The sequence below is a fragment of the Lucilia cuprina genome, chromosome 6 (assembly GCF_022045245.1).
Source record: "Lucilia cuprina isolate Lc7/37 chromosome 6, ASM2204524v1, whole genome shotgun sequence".
Lineage (NCBI taxonomy): Eukaryota > Metazoa > Arthropoda > Insecta > Diptera > Calliphoridae > Lucilia > Lucilia cuprina.
The window spans coordinates 7,764,829-7,786,507 of record NC_060954.1 but is presented as its reverse complement, the minus strand read 5'-3'; the positions used below and the strand labels follow the sequence as shown (position 1 = coordinate 7,786,507).

The 21,679-nt window shown below is 28.3% G+C and overlaps 3 protein-coding genes across 5 annotated transcripts in view; 2 read left to right on the top strand and 1 right to left on the bottom strand.

Annotated features, from left to right (window-relative positions):
* The window catches only part of LOC111679601 (centrosomin), a 52,742-nt gene that overhangs the window by 5,450 nt on the left and 25,613 nt on the right, over positions 1-21,679 (bottom strand). The window contains exons 2-6 of one of the 3 annotated variants that reach the window (XM_046953724.1): positions 8,435-8,478; positions 4,280-4,794; positions 3,973-4,176; positions 3,681-3,848; positions 88-312 (exon numbers count right to left, since the gene is read on the bottom strand). In XM_046953724.1, coding sequence (XP_046809680.1) covers positions 88-312; positions 3,681-3,848; positions 3,973-4,176; positions 4,280-4,794; positions 8,435-8,478 — 1,156 coding nt within the window. Of the gene's footprint in view, positions 1-87; positions 313-3,680; positions 3,849-3,972; positions 4,177-4,279; positions 4,795-6,219; positions 6,666-8,434; positions 8,479-21,679 lie in introns of those variants that run through there. The other 2 variants (XM_046953725.1, XM_046953726.1) reach the window with 2 other exon arrangements.
* Positions 13,220-13,851, top strand: LOC111679603 (lysozyme P-like). The gene has a single exon (XM_023441184.2). The coding sequence runs from the start codon at positions 13,360-13,362 to the stop codon at positions 13,804-13,806; it is 447 nt and encodes a 148-aa protein (XP_023296952.2). The 5' UTR covers positions 13,220-13,359; the 3' UTR covers positions 13,807-13,851.
* LOC111679602 (lysozyme 1) lies at positions 19,823-20,781 on the top strand. The gene has a single exon (XM_023441183.2). The coding sequence runs from the start codon at positions 20,170-20,172 to the stop codon at positions 20,716-20,718; it is 549 nt and encodes a 182-aa protein (XP_023296951.2). The 5' UTR covers positions 19,823-20,169; the 3' UTR covers positions 20,719-20,781.

The following is a 21,679-nucleotide window of genomic DNA, read 5'->3' as shown; positions in this document are numbered from 1 at the left end:
ACTAGAACTGAACTAGAACTGAACTAGATCTGAACTAAAACTAAACTAGAATAACATTTTCTTGGAATACTTGTATCAAACACTTACCTCCTTTTCATTATTTGAGACATTCGAAGCCTGTGTACTATTCTTTAAGCGACTATTTTCCACTTGTTGATTTTTAATGCTCAGCATTAATTTCTGTATGGTTAAACGTGCCTTTTCATAAAGTTGATCACGATTTTTAAGTTTCTCTTCTAGATCTTGGATCATGCAACTTTTATCAGCAGCATCCATTTTATGTTTTTGTAATTCTTCGCGTAGTTGTTGAGCCTTTACAGGGGGTTGGGGGTTAAGAAAAATTTTAAAAATTTTATGGGTTTTATTAAAATCTTATAAATGAAATATGGAAGCTCTTCACCTTTTACCAAACCCATTTTATAATGCAACATGAAGTGACCAAAGAAAAACCATTGTGAACTTTTGGTGAATTTTAATTGACAAATGAATTATTAGATGATTTTTTAACAGTTCAAACATAAAAGTTATTAAACAGATAATAAAATATATATTAGTACAAGAAATTATGAACATATAGAATGAAATGTGATGATTATACATATAATATGAATAGAAAATATGTAAACGTATTACAAAATATAAAATGATTTAAACAATCGTTAACAAAAGATCATATATTTTTAATCGATTTAATATTTAATGAGCTTCTTTCAATTCTATCTTAGTTCGAAAGAAATTTTGCATAATTCATGTAATAGAATTAAGGAAATTTTCCAAATTTTGAATATACATAACGTATGCCATCCAATGCTGAATATTTGCTTATATTTTGTTTAAAGCGCTGCTGCTGCTTCTTTGTATCAGTATCCTTGAGGGGAAATAGAAAAGTATGTTTATTTAAACATTTAAATAAAATTTCGAATCGAATCACCTTTAAACCAAAAACCTCTGTCAAATCATCCGTATTGCAGCAACCCAAAAGACTGGATGAAATTCTAGGAGCCGATAAGGTTAATGAAGTGCTACTACTATTGGATTTTGTTAAACTTATGCCAACTGCATTATCATTATTACCAAATATACTACTATCACTAATGGTATAACGTATTGGTATAACCGGTTCATATTGATGATCTACATCCCAACAATAATTGTACAAATAATCTCCCACACCTTGACAGGAAGATGTATTCAAATTAAAATCTCTTAAACAATTAAAATCTGTTAAGCGATGAGAACAATGTGGCGTTACTTCTTCCAATAAAGAAGTTGACGAACACTTAACACATTTCGATGAAGAGTTAGAAGAGTTAGTTATTTTACTATGAAATTGACACTCATCATTATTGCAAATATTAACACATAATTTTTGTTTTAATTTATAAGCTGCACCCTCTGATCTTTTCGCAAATTTATCCTCCATTTTTGTTAATGGCAAAGTTTGTTGATTCGTATAATCTTTTTTGTTTCTTTTATTACTTTCATATTTGCGATAAATTTCTTGAGTTTCATAAGTATAACATTCATTATTAATCGTATTATTACAACTGCTGCTATTGCTGCTGTTCGCTGCTGCTTGCAGTTTACTGATTATAGTTCTAAAGAAACGATTTTCTCTTTTAACAATATTACGTTCTATATTCATTTTGTTCACCATTTTTTCATAATCCTGTATACGTTCCAACAAACGGGCTGTATTTTCGGTTTTCATAGAGATTGTGGACTAAAAAACGGGAGGGTGTTATAGGAGAATTTTACTAAATAGGCTGCTTTTGTTTATGTTTTTATTTGCATATCAATTAAGTGACTTTAAATTGTAACAGTTTTTATGAAATTAAAACATTTATATATATTTTTTTAATTCTATTTAATGAATGCATAATGAACTTTGAAAGCGCATATGAAAATGATGAAATTTTTTGCAAAAAGCTTGTGCAACCAAAACCTTATAAAAACAAAGCAGCAGAAATGAAAAGGAATGTATTGATTGAAAAAAAATATTTAGATTTAGAACAGAACTAGACCAAAACAAGAACAGAATTAGAACAAAACACAACTAGAACAAAACTAGAACACAACTTGAATAGATCTAGAACAGAACTAGAACAGAACTAGAACAGAACTAGAACAGAACTAGAACAGAACTAGAACAGAACTAGAACAGAACTAGAACAGAACTAGAACAGAACTAGAACAGAACTAGAATAGAACTAGAACAGAACTAGAACAGAACTAGAACAGAACTAGAACAGAACTAGAACAGAACTGGAATAGAACTAGAGCAGAACTAGAATAGAACTGGAATAGAACTAGAATAGAACTGGAATAGAACTAGAGCAGAACTAGAGCAGAACTAGAATAGAACTGGAATAGAACTAGAATAGAACTAGAATAGAACTAGAACAGAACTAGAATAGAACTAGAACATAACTAGAATAGAACTAGAACAGAACTGGAATAGAACTAGAGCAGAACTAGAATAGAACTAGAGCAGAACTAGAATAGAACTGGAATAGAACTAGAATAGAACTAGAACAGAACTTGAATAGAACTAGAACAGAACTAGAACAGAACTAGAACAGAACTGGAATAGAACTAGAGCAGAACTAGAATAGAACTAGAGCAGAACTAGAATAGAACTAGAGCAGAACTAGAATAGAACTGAAATAGAACTAGAGCAGAACTAGAGCAGAACTAGAATAGAACTGGAATAGAACTAGAATAGAACTAGAACAGAACTAGAATAGAACTAGAACATAACTAGAATAGAACTAGAACAGAACTAGAATAGATCTAGAACAGAACTGGAACAGAACTAGAACAGAACTATAGCAGAACAAGAATAGAACTAGAACAGAACTGAGATGAATTAGAAAAGAACTGGAACATAATTAGAACAGAACTATACCAGAACTAAAACAGAATTAGAACAGAAGTAGAACAGAACTAGAACAAACTTAGAATTAAACTGAACTAGAACTGAACTAAAACGTAAATAGAACTGAACTAGAACTGAACTAGAAATGAACTAGCACTAAACTAGAACTGAACTAAAACTGAACTAGAATTACCTAAAACTGAACTGGAACAGAATTAGAAAAGAACTAGAACAGAATTAGAACAGAACTAGACCAGAACTAGAACAGAACTAAAACAGAATTAAAACAGAACTAGAACAGAACTAGAACCAAACTAGAACAAACTTTGAATTAAACTAGAACAAAACTAGAAAAGAACTAGGAAAAATCTAGAACACAACTACAATAGATCTAAAACTGAACTACAACTAGAACTGAACTAGAACCGAACTAGATCGAAACCAGAACTGAACTTGATCTGAATTAGAACTGAATTAGAACTGAACTAGAACTGAACTAGAACTGAACTAGAACTAAACTAGAACTAAACAAGAACTAAACTAGAACTGAACTAGAACTAAAGCTAACAGTACTGAAGAGAACAGTCCCTCTTACAGATTGGACTATAGTATAGATTATTAACAGGATTCATATTTATAAAATACATTCCTTTCGAAAACTGTCCTCGAATAAAACATTATACCCACTCCGACCATTAATAACAAAGAACTCAAGTGTTTGTGATATAATATTACATAAAGTTACAGCTAAACGAAACAAAGGAGACCCTGTTTAAAAAAAGAAAAAAATGAAACAACTTACTTGCATTCTCGATAAAACGTCTTGTTGATCACGCATTTGACGTTCGTACGTTTGTATGTTGGACATTTCTTTAGAGAAATTGTCTTGAGTATGTTTAAAGGCGACCATAAGTTTTTCATTATCAGCTTTAAGATCTGCATTCTTAGAGCGTAAGCCTCTTAAAAAACGCTTTATGTGGTTTTTGTACAATTTTTTGTTTTTTTTTTAAGATTATAAAATGGGTTGGGTGGTATGAGGCATCATTTACAAAAAAACATTTATAAAAAAAATATATTAACAAAGACTGACTTACCTCATTATTAGCAATTTCCGCATCCTTGGTATCGATGGTTTCTAAAAGTTCATTATTTTGGAAGACAAGTTCTTTGACTTTTTCCTCATATTCCTTAATGGTTTCATCACGTTTCACTAATAGTTCTTCCAGACTATAGATTTGTTGTTGAAAATCCACAAGTTTATCATCGGATTGTTTAAGCAAACCCTCCAGTTCGTGTAACTAAATAAAAAGAGAAAAATGATTTAAATTGTTTTAATAAAATTTATTTTTGAAACAATTTTACAATTAATATTTGAAAAATTTCTTTTAAAATTATACACACTTTTTGCAAAGCATTTAGATTTTCCGCTAAATCCGATCTTTCCATTAACTCATTGAATTCCTGTGATCCTCCCGCTGCGGCCGGTGTATTAATACGTGATTTTTCCATTTCTCTTTCCATTTCTAAATATTGTATTTTCTGATTTAGTTCCTCGACAACATGTTGATATTTTATTTCAGATTCTTTAAGAATTTTCTCCATTTGTATCATACCCTGGGCGGCCTCTTTGAGTAGATCTTGTTTTTCTTGTACCTCTTTGCGTAGTATTTCCATTTCCACTTTAGTATCGATCAATTGTTTCATGAGCGTATCTTCCGAAGTGGTATTATTGGCTTGTTTATAGCCGGGTATACTTTCTTCGATGAAATAGAGACGCAATTTCAAATTGAAATTTTCTTTACGCAAAGTTGCCATTTGTTCTTCGAATTCGCGTACGGAACGACCCTGGGCAGCGGGCGAAGTGGAACCTTGATAAGGTTGTAGACTAACACAGGGTGAACGATAACCGACGCCATCTTGTGGGGAAAGATAAGAAAATAATTATTAGTTATATAAGGAATTTTCAAAATGATTTCCAAAATCTCACAAAATAAAGGGAAATTTTCAAAATTTTTATAAAAATCACAAAATTTAAGGGAAATTTTTAAAATTTAAGGAAAATTTTCAAAATTTAAGAAAAATTTTCAAAATTGGAAGGAAATTTTTAAAATTTTTGTAAAAATCAAAAATTTAACAAGATTTTAATAAAATTTTGTAAAAATTATGTTAAAATCTGTGACAATTTAAATTTCCCTTCAAGGGAAATTTTCAAAAAAAGGGAAATTTGAAATTTTTTTCTAGAAATCGTAATTTAACTATAATTTTAATGAATTACAATAAAATTTTTGTTAAAATTGTTAAAAATAAAAATTTCCCTTCAAGGGAAATTTTTCAAAATAAAGGAAAATTTTAAAAATTTTACTAGGAATCAAATATTGACTACAATTGTTATAAAATACAATAAAATTTTTGTTAAAATTGTTAAAAATAAAATTTCCCTTCAAGGGAAATTTTCAAAATAAAGTGAAATTTTGAAAATTTTACTAGTAATCAAATATTGACTACAATTGTTATAAAATACAATAAATTTTTTGTTAATTTTGTTAAAAATAAAAATTTCCCTTCAAAGGAAATTTTTCAAAATAAAGGGAAATTTTGAAAATTTTACTAGAAATCAAATATTGACTACAATTGTTATAAAATACAACAAAATTTTTGTTAAAATTGTTAAAAATAAAAATTTCCCTTCAAGGGAAATTTTCAAAATAATGGGAAATTTTGAAAATTTTACTAGAAATCAAATATTGACTACAATTGTTATAAAATTGTTATAAAATACAATAAAATTTTTGTTAAAATTGTTAAAAATAAAAATTTCCCTTCAAGGGAAATTTTTCAAAATAAAGTTAAATTTTGAAAATTTTTCTAGAAATCAAATATTGACTACAATTGTTATAAAATACAATAAAATGTTTGTTAAAATTGTTAAAAATAAAGGGAAATTTTGAAAATTTTACTAGAAATCAAATATTGACCATAATTGTTATAAATTACAATAAATTTTTTGTTCAAATTTTCCTTTAACGGAAATTTTTAAAATAATGGGAAATTTACAAAATTTTTTAAAATTTTTAAAATTAAACACGATTTTAATAGATTGATATAAAATTTATGTTTAAATTATTAAAAAAAATAATTTCCCTCATAAGGAAATTTTTTAAAAATAAAAAATCCGTTATTAAAATTTGGAAATAATTTAAATTTCACTTGTCTATTAAAGAATGTATTTAACGTGAGTTTGTAATTTTGGATTCTTCAGCTCAGGTCAAAGTCCAAAAGGTCTCCAAATTGGATATACCTCCTAATTTTTCTTCATCTTTCGATTTCTTACAAAAACCTACCACCACTTTCGGTAAAATTATAATCTCCATACATTAACGTTACATTCTCTTTTAACATTTCAATTTTATCATCCATTTCCTTGCACTCATCAACATCATTATTATTTTGTTCATTATGATGAACTGTTGCAGTTTTACTATTATCATTGACATTATTCAATTTTTTATGCATTTTTTTCTTGTGAATTTCAGCAGCGTCCAACTGACCGAACGTCTGCGCTTTTTAATCTATTTAGTTTAGTTTATTATCAAATATTTTTATTTCCGCTTAAATAAATTTTTAAACACAAAATTCTAATGTTAAAAACTGCTGCTCAATTCTAAGATGATGAGGAGGAGGCAGTAGAATATTTGCAAAATTTTGTATTTATTTATTATTAAAATATTTATTTGCTTATTTGTATATTAATTTTTTTTTCTTCTTTGACGTTTGTGTTTTCTTTTTCTATAAATTTCAAGGTTTTCTTTGAAGAAAACAAATTTTAGAAAACTATTGCAAAGTGATTTCATTTTATACTTTTAAGGAAACAACTGTGTTCACACTAAACTTTTTTATAGAAAACTTTGTTCACACAATTCTAAGGTTGAAAACTGTGTTCAGGTCTTTCTCAAGAAAACAGTGTTAAAACTTTTCTATATAAAACTGTGAGAAAGTATATAGTTATAGATCTAGTTCAGTTTTGTCTAAGTTTTTTTTTCTAGTTTTGTCTAAGTTCTGTTCTCGTTCAGTTCTAGTTCAGTTCTACTTCTGTTCTAGATGTGTTCTAGTTTCATTTTAGTACTGTTCCAGTTGTGTTCTAGTTCTGTTTTAGTTCTGTTCAGGTTCTACTTCTGTTCTATTCCTTTTCTAGTTTCGTTTTAGTTGTGTTCTAGTTCTGTTCTAGTGCTGTTCTAGTTCTTTCTAGTTCAGTTTTGGTTCAATTCTAGTTCTGTTCTATTCTAATTCCGTTCTAGTTCTGTTCTAGTTCTTTTCTAGTTCTAGTTCTGTTCTATTTCTAGTTCTGTTCTTGTTCTTTTCTAGTTCTGTTCTAGTTCTTTTCTGGTTCTGTTCTAGTTCTGATTTATTTCTGTTCTAGTTATTTTCTAGTTCTGTTCTAGTTCTTTTCTGGTTCTGTTCTAGTTCTGATTTATTTCTGTTCTAATTCTGTTATAGTTCTGTTCTATTCTAGTTCTAGATCTGTTCTAGTTCTGTTCTAGTTCTGTTCTAGTTCTGTTCTAGTTCTGTTCTAGTTCTGTTCTATTCTAGTTCTGTTCTAGTTCTAGTTCTTTTCTAGTTCTGTTTTAGTTCTGTTCTAGTTCTGTTCTAGTTCTGTTCTAGTTCTTTTCTAGTTTTGTTCTAGTTCTTTTCTGGTTCTGTTCTAGTTCCGATTTATTTCTGTTCTAGTTCTCTTATAGTTCTGTTCTATTCTAGTTCTGTTCTAGTTCTGATCTAGTTCTATTCCAATTCTGTTCTAGTTTTGTTCTAGTTCTGTTCTAGTTCTGTTCTAGTTCTGTTCTAGTTCTGTTCTAGTTCTGTTCTAGTTCTGTTCTAGTTCTGTTCTAGTTCTGTTCTAGTTCTGTTCTAGTTCTGTTCTGTTCTAGTTCTGTTCTAGTTCTGTTCTAGTTCTGTTCTAGTTCTGTTCTAGTTCTGTTCTAGTTCTGTTATAGTTCTAGTTCTGTTCTAGTTGTGTTATAGTTCTGTTCTAGTTCTATTCTAGTTCTGTTCTGTTCTAGTTCTGTTTTAGTTCTGCTCTAGTTCTGTTCTAGTTCTGCTCTAGTTCTGTTCTAGTTCTGTTCTAGTTCTGTTCTAGCTCTGTTCTAGTTCTGTTCTAGTTCTGTTCAAGTTCTGTTCTAGTTCTGTTCTAGTTCTCTTCTAGTTCTGTTCTACTTATGTTCTAGTTATGTTCTAGTTCTGTTCGCGTTCTATTCCCGTTCTGTTATTGTTCTGTTATAGTTCTGTTATAGTTCCGTTCTTTTAAAATACATTTTATTGAGTTTGTATTAAAGCAACTTTAGCGATCATTAAAAATTCGTTTAATATTTAAAAAATCTGTTTATTTCCTATAATTTGGATTCGAGCCAATAATTTTTATTGTTTTATTTTGTGGTCTAGCCATTCAGGCATGAGGTTTTTCTTTTATATTATTATTAAAAAAAACTTTTGAAAATTTGCCGCAAAATAAGAGACGAAAAATAAATAAAAAAACATAAAAAGAAAATGAAAACAACAACTTACAGGGATTTTCCATGGTTACATCTTGTAAAGTACCGGGACTAGAGCTAGAAAGAGTAATGAAAAAAATATATATAAATAATATGAAAAAAGTTTAATAAAATGTTTAATAAAAAATTTTTCAAAAATTAATTAAACAATGATTTATAACAATTATTAATGTGATTAAATTAAAACATCAATTAAATTATTAAATTCCCCTTTAATTATGTAGAATGTTTTTTTTGTGAAAATGACCTCATATAACAATTATTTAAATTGTCCACTATTTGAGTTAAATTTGTCATCATCATCAAAAAAAAAATTATGAATCTTAAAAAGCTACACATGCTAAAGAAATATATTTTTTTATAAAAATTCATAAAAGCTTTAAGAGGAAAACAACAATAACAAAAGAAAGAAAAAAATCTTGATTTATTTAACATGATTTTTTTATTTTGATTGTAGAGCAATTTATTCTACAAAATGGAAAATTTTTATTTTGAAGAGTTAATTTAAAAAAAAAATATTCTTTTTAAATATAAATGCAGACCTAAAGGCGTTAATTTAATTTTTAAATTAACATTGAATTTTTGTATTTCCTTTAATAATAAATTTTCCTTTTTTTAACTTTTTGTACAAAATAGAAAACTCAAGGTTTTCTTTTGCCATTAAGTTTTTATATAGAAAAAATCTATTTAAAAAAAAATTCTATACTCAAGCATGAAATGTGTTTGTGTGTTTTTTTCTATAAATTTATTTAAAAATAGATTTTCCTGAAAAACAACTAAAACAAAAAACCAACCAAGTTACATGTCTAATTCAAAAAAAAAAAAAAAAAAAAAAAAAAAAAACGAGCGTCTGACAAACAAGAACATTTCAAATGCTGGAGAGCTGTTAAAGTTCAGGGCTGATTTTTTATATGTATAAAAAAACAAACAACAATTTTCTATAGAAAAGGAAATTAATCTAAAAAAAAACTGTGTTCACACTATTCTAAAGAAAACTTAATTGCGCTCACACTTTTCTAAAGAAAACTTTGTTCACACTATTCTCAGGAAAACAAAATTTGTATAAAAGGCTATCAAAAGAAAACTTCGTCCACACTTTTCTATAGAAAATTTTGTTCACTCTTTTCTAAAGAAAACATTGTTCACTCTTTTCTATATATTACGAAATGTATTCACACTGTTCTATACAAAATTATGTTTACACATTTCTATAGAAATCTTTTCTAAACAGAACTTTGTTCACACTTTTCTAAAGAAAACCATGACCACATTTTTCTATACAAAACTGTGTTTATACTTTTCTAATGAAAACTTTTATTTTTTACAAAAAACTGTTTTCACACCTTTTAACAGAAAACTGTGTTCATACCTTTCTATAGAAAACTGATTTCATACTTTTCTATAAAAAACTGTGTTCACACTTTTCTAATGAAAACTTTATACAGAAAACTGTGTTCATACTTTTCTACCAAAAAAACTGTGTTCATACTTTTCTATAGAACACTGTGATCACTTTTTTCATACCTTTCTATAGAAAACTGATTTCATACTTTTCTATAAAAAACTGTGTTCACACTTTTCTAATGAAAACTTTATACAGAAAACAGTGTTCATACTTTTCTACAAAAAAAAAAAACTGTGTTCATACTTTTCTATAGAACACTGTGATCACTTTTTTCATACCTTTCTATAGAAAACTAATTTCATACTTTTCTATAAAAAACTGTGTTCACACTTTTCTAATGAAAACTTTATACAGAAAACTGTGTTCATACTTTTCTACAAAAAAAAAACTGTGTTCATACTTTTCTATAGAACGCTGTGATAACTTTTTTTCTAAAGGTAACTGTGTTCACACTTTTCTAAAGGAAACTATGTTTACACTTTTGTAAAGAAAACTATTTTCACTCTTTTCTATAGAAAACTATGTTCATAACTTTCTAAAGAAAACTATGTTTATACTTTTCTATAGAAAACATTAATTTTCTAAAGAAAACTGTATTCAGACTTTTCTATAGAAAACTTTAATGTTCACACTTTGCTAAAGAAAACTGCGTTTACAATTTTCTATGGAAAACTTTCTTCATATATTTCTATAGAAAACTATGTTGACACTTTGCTAAAGAAAACTATGATCAAACATTTCTAAATAGAACTTTGTTCACAACTTTCTAAAGAAAACTGTGTTCAAAATTTTCTCATGAAAACTGTGTTTATACTTTTCTATAGAAAACTGCGTCCAGACACTTTTCTTAAGAATACTAAGTTCTAATCAAGCTTTTCCATGTTCATACTTTTCTAGAGAACATTTTATTTTGAATTTAGTTTTCTATAGAAACATTATAGTTTGTTTTAGCGTAAACACGATATTCTATAGAAAACTTTAGTGTGACATATTTGCTTTTTTTTTTAGAAAATTTTAGTTAAAACACAGTTTTCTATAGAAAATGTTGACAGTTTTCTATAGAAAACTTTAGTTTGAATGCAGTTTATTTAGTATGAACACAGATTTCTTTAACAAACTTTTTTGTCAACACAATTTTGTTAAGTGTACATATATTTTTCTTTAGTTTGAATAGTATGTTTAATGAAAAACTTTAGTGTGAACACAGTTTTATAAATACAACTTTTGTCTGAACACAATTTCTTATAAAAATATTAGTGTGAACATAGTATTTAAAAAAAAAACTCATTTAATGTTAATAAAGTTTTGTTTCGAATAAACATATGTTTCTTTAGTTTGAAGACTGTGTTTAATAGTATACTTTAGTATGAGCATAGTTTTGTAAATACAATTTTTGTCTAAACACAATTTCTTATAAAAATATTAGTGTGAACATAGTATTTTCAAAAAAAAAGAGTCCCTCCATGTGAACATAGTTTTTTTTTTTGCGTAAACATATTTTTCTTTTGTTTGAAGAGTGTGTTTAATAGAAAACTTTAGTGTGAACACAGTTTTGTAAAAACAACATTTGCTGAAAACAATTTCTTATAAAAATATTAGTGTGAACAAAGTATTTTCAAAAAAAAAAGAGTTATTCCATGTGAACATAGTTTTTTTCTGTGTAAACATATTTTTCTTTAGTTTTTAAGAGTGTGCTTAATAGAAATATAGATAGTGTGAACACAGTTTTGTAAAAACAACTTTCCAGCAGTTCGACGGGACAGTCCCGAACTGACCACTTAACCTACCACTTGTGGTGGTCCCTAGCCACCTGACTACCCAGGTGACCAACCATTTTAACATGGGCTTGTCCTACAAGGAAGTCAATCGTCACTCTACACCCTACAAAGGGACAGTCAAAAGACGGTCAAAAACATGTAAAGGATGGTAATCTGCAAATGGCTACTTGAAAGTCAGTCACATTACTTGCTATTTAACTGACGCTAATTTTCTTGAATTAAACTAGGACATGGATGTGTTCTAGGAGTGTGACGATTTACTTTTATTCTTGATGAATGAACCAAAACATGCGAGTTGAAGCCAACAGGTGATAATGGAAATAAAGGTTAAAAATTTCAAGTGTCTACTCTCTAGAATACTATGGGACATCAATGTGAAGATTGACCCGAAAGATAGTGACGATTTATTCTTGATGAGCGGCCCAAAACTTGCGAGTTCAAGCCAACAGGTGGTAAGATATTTATGGAAATAAAGGTTAAAAATTTCAAAATTTTTTTCTGAACACAATTTCTTATAAAAATATTAGTGTGAACATAGTATTTTCAAAAAAAAAAGTCATATGAACATAGTTTTCTCTAAAAAAAACAGAAGTTTTTCTCTAGAAAACTTTAAGATACATTTATTAAGTTTGTCTTAAAACTTTTGTAGTAACTTTCCTATTTTTAGTATGTATTTTAATGTCTCTATTAAAGATATTTATGTCATAATTTTTGTTTTGTTATTACAAACATATAGAGACACATGTTTAAATATTTAACAACAATTTAGGGTGTTGTTCTATAAAACAAGTTTTTTTTGTCTAAAGAATTATTAAAAATCTTGTTGTTGTAGTCATTATACCCTACACCACTATAGTGGGGAGGGTATTATGCGTTTGTGCTGAAGTTTGTAACACCCAAAAATATTGGTCCTAGACCCACCTTAAAGTACACCAAATGGGCTCAGAATCACTTTCTGAGTCGATTTAGCTATGTCCGTCTGTCCGTCCGTCCGTCTGTCTGTGTGTCCATGTATAACCTTGTGCGCACGCTGCAGGTCGCAATTTTCAAGATAATTTTATGAAATTTGGCACATACTCTTCTTTTGGTTCAGGGACGAACGCTATTGAAAATGGTTCAAATCGGTCCATTATTTCTCCTAGCCCCCCTTAAACCGTACCCCCCGAATCGGGCCTTTAGGCTCACAATTACGTTAAATGTTTTATAATGTCAACAAAAATCAACAAAAATTAGTTTTATAGAACAATAAATGACAATACTAATTTTTATAGAAATCGGGCCTCATTTGACCCTAGCCCCCATACAAACTCCTCTTCAGAAAATGACTTGAAGGTCAAAATTAACTTATAATTACTAATAAAACGATCAAAATCTACATAAATGAATTTATAAGGATAGGACCAATTTATAAGGATAGGACCATATTTACCCCTTCTCCCCTATGAGTCCTCTTGTAGAAAATCTCTTTTTTGTCAACAATAAGTAAAAAATTTCACAATAAAACAAATTAAATGCTTTATATAAAAAAAATTCACAATTTTAACATACTGACTGGTGTAGGGTATCATATGGTCGGCAATGTCCGACTATAAATTCATACTTGTTTTAAATATATTTTTTTTTGTTCTATTATACAAACAACAAGAAACTGAAAGTTTAAAGTTAGGCTTAAAATGTTTTAAACTAAATTATGCAGTTTTAGTAGAAATATTGAAATTCTTAAACAAACAACAAATAGACGTTTTCAATTTTAAAATGTTTTGCAAATATTTTGTCAAAATCTTAAGTGTTATTATAATAAATATATTATTTTTATGTGAAACACGCATTTTAAAACGTTGTGATTTAGCACGAGAAATGTTACGTTTAGGTACTTCTAAACATGAACTTGCCACCTGGTGTTGCATTGCTCAATATGAAAGTAAATTTAATACATCAGCAGTGGGTCAATTAAATGGTAATTGGTCTAATGATTATGGTTTATTTCAAGTTAGTGATCGTTATTGGTGTCAATCGAGAAGTTCAAGAACTTCAGCTAATCTATGTAAAGTTTCATGTCAATCTTTAATAACAGATAATATAACAGAAGCTGTTAAATGTGCTCATAATGTTAAAAAACGTCAAGGTTGGCGAGCTTGGGCTGCTTATAATGGTCGTTGTAATAAATTGAAATCTTTGCCGTCTATAGAAGAATGTTTTTAAAGTTTAATAGAAAAATAAGCATCAAAGAATTTGTTTACAAAGAAAAAAAAAAAAAAAAAATACAACAATAAAAAAAAGAATAATTTTACTTTCTATATGAACAAGTGTTTTAGTTTTGTAAAATGAGAGAAAAAAAAAAATAGGGGGTAAATGTGCATCTTTTCCTTCTTTAAACAATGCCCTATTGTCTAAAGAATGATAAATTAAGACAGTTTTATCTTTAATTTTGTTGTTGTTGTTGTTGCATGCAGCAACATTATACACAAAACAATTTTTTTGTTGTTTTTTGTTGTTGTTTTAAGTTTAAAATTTATTATACATAAATTTTTTATTCATTCATGCTTGTGCGAATTGAAATGTTTCATATTTCGCCAAATGTTAAAGAGATTTCCATATTTTTTTTTCCACTGTTTTCATATTACATTTTCCAAATTTTTCTGTAAAAAATCTAGGTCATTTAACTCATCAATTTTGTAATTTTTTTGTAAAACTTTTAATATTCAAATTTTTTAATTACAAAATCTATATTTTTTATGGCGAAATTTAAATAAACTGCAGGAAATTGTTTAAGTTAATAATGTGAAATGTGATTTTAATAAAAAAGAAAACGGAATTCAAATTCAAAATTAAAAGATGATTTTTTTTTTAAATTTGTATTTAATAAAGTCTAAAGTTTCTTCTTTCTTTAGAAACTTTTCTTCTTTTCTTTAGAAAGAAAGTCTCTTTAGAAACGTGTAAACATAGTTTTCTTCAGAAACGTGTGAACACAGTTCTCTTTAGAAACGAGTGAACACAGTTTTCTGTAGAAAAAAGTGAAGAAATGTAAGATCTAAGTTTTCTTAAGAAAAATCTGAGTAGAAACGTGAAATGACTGAACACAGTTTTCTGTAGAAACGTGTGAACACAGATTTCTGTAGGAACTTGTGAATACAGTTTTCTGTAGAAACGTGTGAACACAGTTTTCTTTAGAAAAGTGTGAAGAAAACGTGTCTGAACACACATTTCTTTAGAAAAGAAAGATCTAAGTTTTTTAAGAAAAATCTGAACACAGTTTTCTATATCAAAGTGGGAACAAAGTTTTCTTTAGAAAAGTTTGAATAGAAACGTGTCTGAAAACAGTTTTCTTTAGAAAAGTGTGAACACAGTTTTCTTTACAAACAGTTTTCTTTAGAAACGTGTGAACACCGTTTTCTTTAGAAAAGAGTTAATACAGTTTTCTGTAGAAATGTGTGAACATAGTTTTCTTTAGAAAAGTGTGAACACAGTTTTCTTTAGAAAAGTGTGAACACAGTTTTCTTTAGAAAAGTGTGAACACAGTTTTCTTTAGAAAAGTGTGAACACAGTTTTCTTTAGAAAAGTGTGAACACAGTTTTCTTTAGAAAAGTGTGAACACAGTTTTCTTTAGAAAAGTGTGAACACAGTTTTCTTTAGAAAAGTGTGAACACAGTTTTCTTTAGAAAAAAGTGAAGAAAATGTGTCTGAACACACATTTCTTTAGAAAAGTAAGATCTAAGTTTTCTTAAGAAAAATCTGAACACAGTTTTCTATATCAAAGTGGGAACAAAGTTTTCTTTAGAAAAGTTTGAATAGAAACGTGAAATGACTGAACACAGTTTTCTGTAGAAACTTGTGAACACAGTTTTCTGTAGAAACGTGTGAACACAGTTTTCTTTAGAAAAGTGTGAAGAAAAAGAGTCTGAACACACATTTCTTTAGAAAAGAACGATATAAGTTTTTTAAGAAAAATCTGAACACAGTTTTCTATATCAAAGTGGGAACAAAGTTTTCTTTAAAAAAGTTTGAATAGAAACGTGTCTGAACACAGTTTTCTTTAGAAAAGTGTGAACACAGTTTCCTTTACAAACGTGTAAACACAGTTTTCTTTAGAAATGTGTGAACACCGTTTTCTTTAGAGAAGAGTTAATACAGTTTTCTATAGAAATGTGTGAACACAGTTTTCTTTAGAAAAGTGTGAACTCAGTTTTCTTTAGAAAAGTGTGAACACAGTTTTCTTTAGAAAAGTGTGAACACAGTTTTCTTTGGAAAAGAATGAAGAAAACGTGTCTGAACACACATTTCTTTAGAAAAGTAAGATCTAAGTTTTCTTAAGAAAAATCTGAACACAGTTTTCTATATCAAAGTGGTAACAAAGTTTTCTTTAGAAAAGTTTGAATAGAAACGTGAAATGACTGAACACAGTTTTCTGTAGAAACGTGTGAACAAAGATTTCTGTAGAAACTTGTGAATACAGTTTTCTGTAGAAACGTGTGAACACAGTTTTCTTTAGAAAAGAGTTAACACAGTTTTCTGTAGAAACGTGTGAACACAGTTTTCTTTAGAAAAGTGTGAACACAGTTTTCTTAAGAAAAGTGTGAACACAGTTTTCTTAAGAAAAGTGTGAACACAGTTTTCTTTAGAAAATAGTGAAGAAAACGTGTCTGAGCACACATTTCTTTAGAAAAGTAAGACCTAACTTTTATTTAGAAAAGTCTGAACACAATTTTCTATACCAAATTGGGAACAAAGTTTTCTTTAGAAAAGTTTGAATTGAAACACAGTTTTCTTTAGAAACTTGTGAACACAGTTTTCTTTAGAAACGTGTGAACAAAGTTTTCTTTAAAAACGTGTGAACAAAGTTTTCTTTAAAAACGTGTGAACACAGTTTTCTTTAGAAACGTGTGAACACAGTTTTCTTTAGAATCGTGTGAACAAAGTTTTCTTTGGAAACGTGTGAACACAGTTTTCTTTAAAAACGTGTGAACAAAGTATTCTTTAGAAACGTGTGAACATAGGTTTCTTTAGAAACGTGTGAACACAGTTTTCTGTTAAAAAGTTTGAACATATTTTTCTACCGAAAAGAGTAATATATTTTATATGATTCTAAACTAAACTGTTTCTAAACTATGTTCATATATGAACACAGTTTATTTTAGAATTTTTGTAAAAACATTTTACTTTAGAATCGTGTGAACACAGTTTTCTTTTCAAAAGTATTTTAGAAAAATGTAAAGAAAATTTCCTTAAGAAAAATGTCTAAACGCAGTTTTCTTTTGAGTTTTTTTTTATAGAAAATACATTTTTTTTAGATTAAACACTCTTTAGAGAGAATTGAATATAGTTTTCGTTTTTCTTTAGAAAAGTATTAACAATTTTGTATAAAAAATGACAAAATTTTCTCTAAAGAAGTTTGAACCCTTTTTAAAGAAAAGTAAATACAGTTTTCGGTTTTCTTTAGAGAAGTATTAGCAGTTCTATATAGAAAAATGTGCACACTATTAGAAAAACGTCTACCGAGAACTATGTTTACACGTCTTCAAAGAAAACTATAATTCAACTTTTCTAAAGAAAACTATTTCCAAACTTTCCCATAGATTACTGCGTTCACACCAAACTATTGTATAAAAAAAACTTCTTTAAAAATTGACATCACTGTTTAACATTTAACGGTATTTAAGACAATTTATTATTACGCAATGCTGCCAACTTATTTAGCCATTAAAAGCGCATCATTTTATTATTTTACATTTATTTTTATAGTTTAATTCATGTTAAACTTCTTAAGTCACTACGGTTTTATGCTTTTTCTTTTTTTGAAAAGAAAAAAAATGCATTTAAAATTCCATAAAACAAGAAATTGTTTATATTGTTGGACATCGATCGACCACAGGTATTGGCCACAAAAATAAACAAATTTATAAATAAAAATAAACTTTATAACAAAAAGAAACTCAAGTGTTTTCTTGAAAAGAATTCTTCTCATTAACTGTCCAACTGTCTATGGGCCGCCTTAAATATTATGTTTATTTAAGGGTTACAAACTTAAAAGCGTCCATTAGTTTTGTTTTGATAATACAAATGACGTTTCTAGAACAAAAGTGTATTGTTAAGAGATTTCATGGATTTTTTTGTAAAATTATAAATAAAATTTTTTAAATATTTTGTTTATATATTTCTCAATTGTTAAAGTACAATAAATGCATTACCCATTGCTTTTTTAAGCATTAATTTAATTAAATTTTCTAATAGACTTTTTATTTGCTGACCAGTTTGTTGAGTTTGCTTAAAGAAAACGAATTAATTTTGTTGAGAAAACCTCTAAGATTTTATAAATTGAAAATAATATTGTGTAATTTGTGCAAGTATCATTGTGTTTAAGCGATAAATTCTGAACGAAATTGAGAAACGTCATTCTTTTCTATAGAAAACTGTTTCCATACTTTAATAAAGAATGCTGTGTTCACACATATCTAAAGAAAATTTTGACATGACAACAGTGTTCACACTTATCTACAAAATCCCATTGTGTTTACTCTTCTCTAAAGAAAACTGCGTTCACAGTTTTTTAACGAAAACTTATCCATAGAAAACTGTGTTTAATCTTCTCAAAAAGAAACTGTGTTCACACTTTTCTAAAGAAAACTGCATTCACGCTTTTCTAAAGAAATCTATTCCAACGAAATCTGTATTCGCACTTTTCTACAGAAAACTATGTTTACTCTTTTCTAAAGAGAACTGTGTTTATACTAATGAAAATAAAACTGCGTTCACATGATACTAAAGTTCACACGATTCTAAAGAACACTATTATGTAGAAAACTATGTTAACACATTTCGAAAGATCACTTTTCCATAGAAAACTATGTTCACACTGTTCTACAGACAAATGTCTTCACACTTTTCTAAAGAAAACTTTTCTATAGAAATCTGTATTCAAAGTTTTCTACTCTTCTGTAAAGAAAACTGTGTTTATATTATTCTAAAGTTCACACGATTCTAAAGTGAACTATGCTCACACGATTCTAAAGTGAACTATGTTCACACGATTCTAAAGTGAACTATGTTCACACGATTCTAAAGAAAAATATTATACAGAAAACTGTATTCACATTTTTTCGAAAGATCACTTTTCATAGAAAACTATGTTCACACTTTTCTACAGACAAATATGTTCAAACTTTTATAAAGAAAACTTTTCCATAGAAATCTGTATTCACAGTTTTCTACAGAAAACTTTGTTCACACGATTCTAAAGTGAGCTATGTTCACACGATTCTAAAGTGAACTATGTTCACACGATTCTTAAGTAAACTGTTTTCACAATTTTATAAAGAAAACTGTGTTCACACGATTCTAAAGAACACTATTATATAGAAAACTATGTTCACACTTTTCGACAAATCACTTTTCCATAGGAAACTATGTTTCTACAAACAAATGTGTTCACAATTTTCTAAAGAAAACTTTTCTGTATTCACAGTTTTCTACAGAAAACTGTGTTCACACGATTATAGTATGAACCTTGTTCACACGATTCTAAAGTGAACTGTGTTTACACGATTCTGAAGAAAACAGTGTTCACAATTTTATAAAGAAAACTGTGTTCACACATATCTAAAGAAAACTATTGTAGAGAAAACTGAAAACTGTGTTCACACTTTTCGAAGGATAATTTTTTTTCATAGAAAACTATGTTCACACTTTTTTAAAGAAAACTTTTCAATAGAAATCTATATTCACACTTTTCTACAGAAAACTGTGTATACTCTTTACTAAAGAAAACTGTGTTATATTATTCTTAAGAAAACAGTGATCACACTTTGACATCGAAAACTTTTTTAAAGAAAACAAAACTGTGTTCACACGATTCTAAAGAAAACTTTTCTATAGAAAACTATGTTCACACTTTTCTACGTAAAATTTAGTTCATATTTCTGTTGAAAACTATGTTCACAAGATTCTAAAGAAAACTATGTTCACACTTTTCTACAGAAACATTTTCCAAAGAAGTTGAAAACTGTGTTCACACGATTCTAAAAAAAAAACTGTGTTCACTCTTTTCTAAGTTGGAATTTCTAAAGAATACTATGTTCACACTAATCAATACAACTTTCTGTAGAAATATGAAGCTTTAAGTCTGCTATTCTCTTATAAATATGCTTTTCACGGTTGCAAACTTAAAACACGCAAAAAAAAAAAAAACAAAATTGCAATAGAAATTTTTAACATCTATTGTTTTATAAATAAAAATCTATGTTGAAACTTGAAACCGGTTTCTTGTTGTTAAAAAAATATTGTTTAAAAGAAAGAATAAACAAAACTATTAATTAAAGTAACTAAATTTAGTATTAAACTTAAACTTTACACAGATTTAACTTGCAAAGTTGAGTGTTTATTTTTTTAATAAAATAAACAATAGACAACAAATAAACAATAAAATAAGATAATTAAATAACAATTGTAGAAAAAAGAGACGGAGAGAGTGCGATAGAAAGAATTAAACAAAAACTTAACATTTTTCCTGTCATTCATTGTTAAGCAATTGGTCTTGAATACACAATACAACACATTGTTTCTTTTAATAAAATGTTGCTTATAAATCCTGAACAAAATTCGAAAAACGTATCTTGTCAACAACGCCTGCCATCATCAAAGCAACAATTCATTTTAGCACGTGCTATTCTTTGTCATATTTGCATGCTAGTGACGTTTTTACAATTTATTCATATTGCGCAGACGCGTCGTCTACAACCATGTGAATTTGCAGGTCAACTGTATATATTGGACGTGCCCAAAACGGAATTACCATTGTGGTCGTGTATAGCGGAATATGAGAGTCGTTATCATACCGATGTCATTGGCAAACGTAATTTAGATGGTTCCTATGATTATGGTATTTTTCAAATAAGCGATAAATATTGGTGTCAACCACAAAATAAATCTCATGATTTATTCTATTCGGCCAATGAGTGTAATGTTAATTGTACCGAATTACTGTTGGATGATATAACACAAGCGGTTAGATGTGCTCGCATAATATTGAAACAGCAGGGTTGGACGGCTTGGTCAGTTTATGGAGAGTTTTGTAATGAAACGTCGACAAGTTTAAGTGATATTGAATATTGTTTTGTGTGAGATGAAAATTGAAAAATGAGAAATAGAGAAATAAATGGAAATTGTTTAAAGAAAATTATTAAATGGAGCTATTATTTGATATTCCGGAAAAACACTCGTTTTTATGGAAGAAACCTTGTTGAAATTTTTCAATAGAACTGAACTTAAACTGAACTAGAAATGAATTAGAACTGAACTAGAACTGAATTAGAACTGAACTAGAACTGAACTAGAACTGAACTAGAACTGAACTAGAACTGAACTAGAACTGAACTAGAACTGAACTAGAACTGAACTAGAACTGAACTAGAACTGAACTAGAACTGAACTAAAACTGAACAAGAACTGAAACCGAACTGAACTAGAACTGAATTCGAACTAAACTAGAACTGAACTAGGATTGAACTAGAACTGAACTAGAACTGAACTAGAACTGAAATAGAAATGAACTAGAACTGAACTAGAACTGATTTAAAACTAAATTGGAATTGAACTAGAACTGAAGTAGAACTGAAACAGAACTAAACTAGAACTGAACTAGAACTCAACTAGAACTGAACTAGAACTGAACTAGAACTGAACTAGAACTGAACTAGAACTGAACTAGAACTGAACTAGACCTGAACTAGAGTTGAACTAGAGTTGAACTAGAACTGAACTAGAACTGAACTAGAACTGAACTAGAACTGAACTAGAACTGAACTAGAACTGAACTAGAACTGAACTAGAACTAAACTAGAACTGAACTAGAACTGAACTAGAACTGAACCAGAACTGAACTACAACTGAACTAGAACTGAACTAGAACTGAACTAGAACTGAACTAGAACTGAACTGGAACTGAACTAGAACTGAACTAGAACTGAACTAGAGTTGAACTAGAGTTGAACTAGAGTTGAACTAGAACTGAACTAGAACTGAACTAGAACTGAACTAGAACTGAACTAGAACTGAACTAGAACTGAACTAGAACTGAACTAGA

Excerpts from the sequence above, each read along its gene's own strand:
- LOC111679603 (XM_023441184.2), top strand. The coding sequence starts at position 13,360 with ATGTTTTGCAAATATTTTGTCAAAATCTTAAGTGTTATTATAATAAAT.
- LOC111679602 (XM_023441183.2), top strand. The coding sequence starts at position 20,170 with ATGTTGCTTATAAATCCTGAACAAAATTCGAAAAACGTATCTTGTCAA.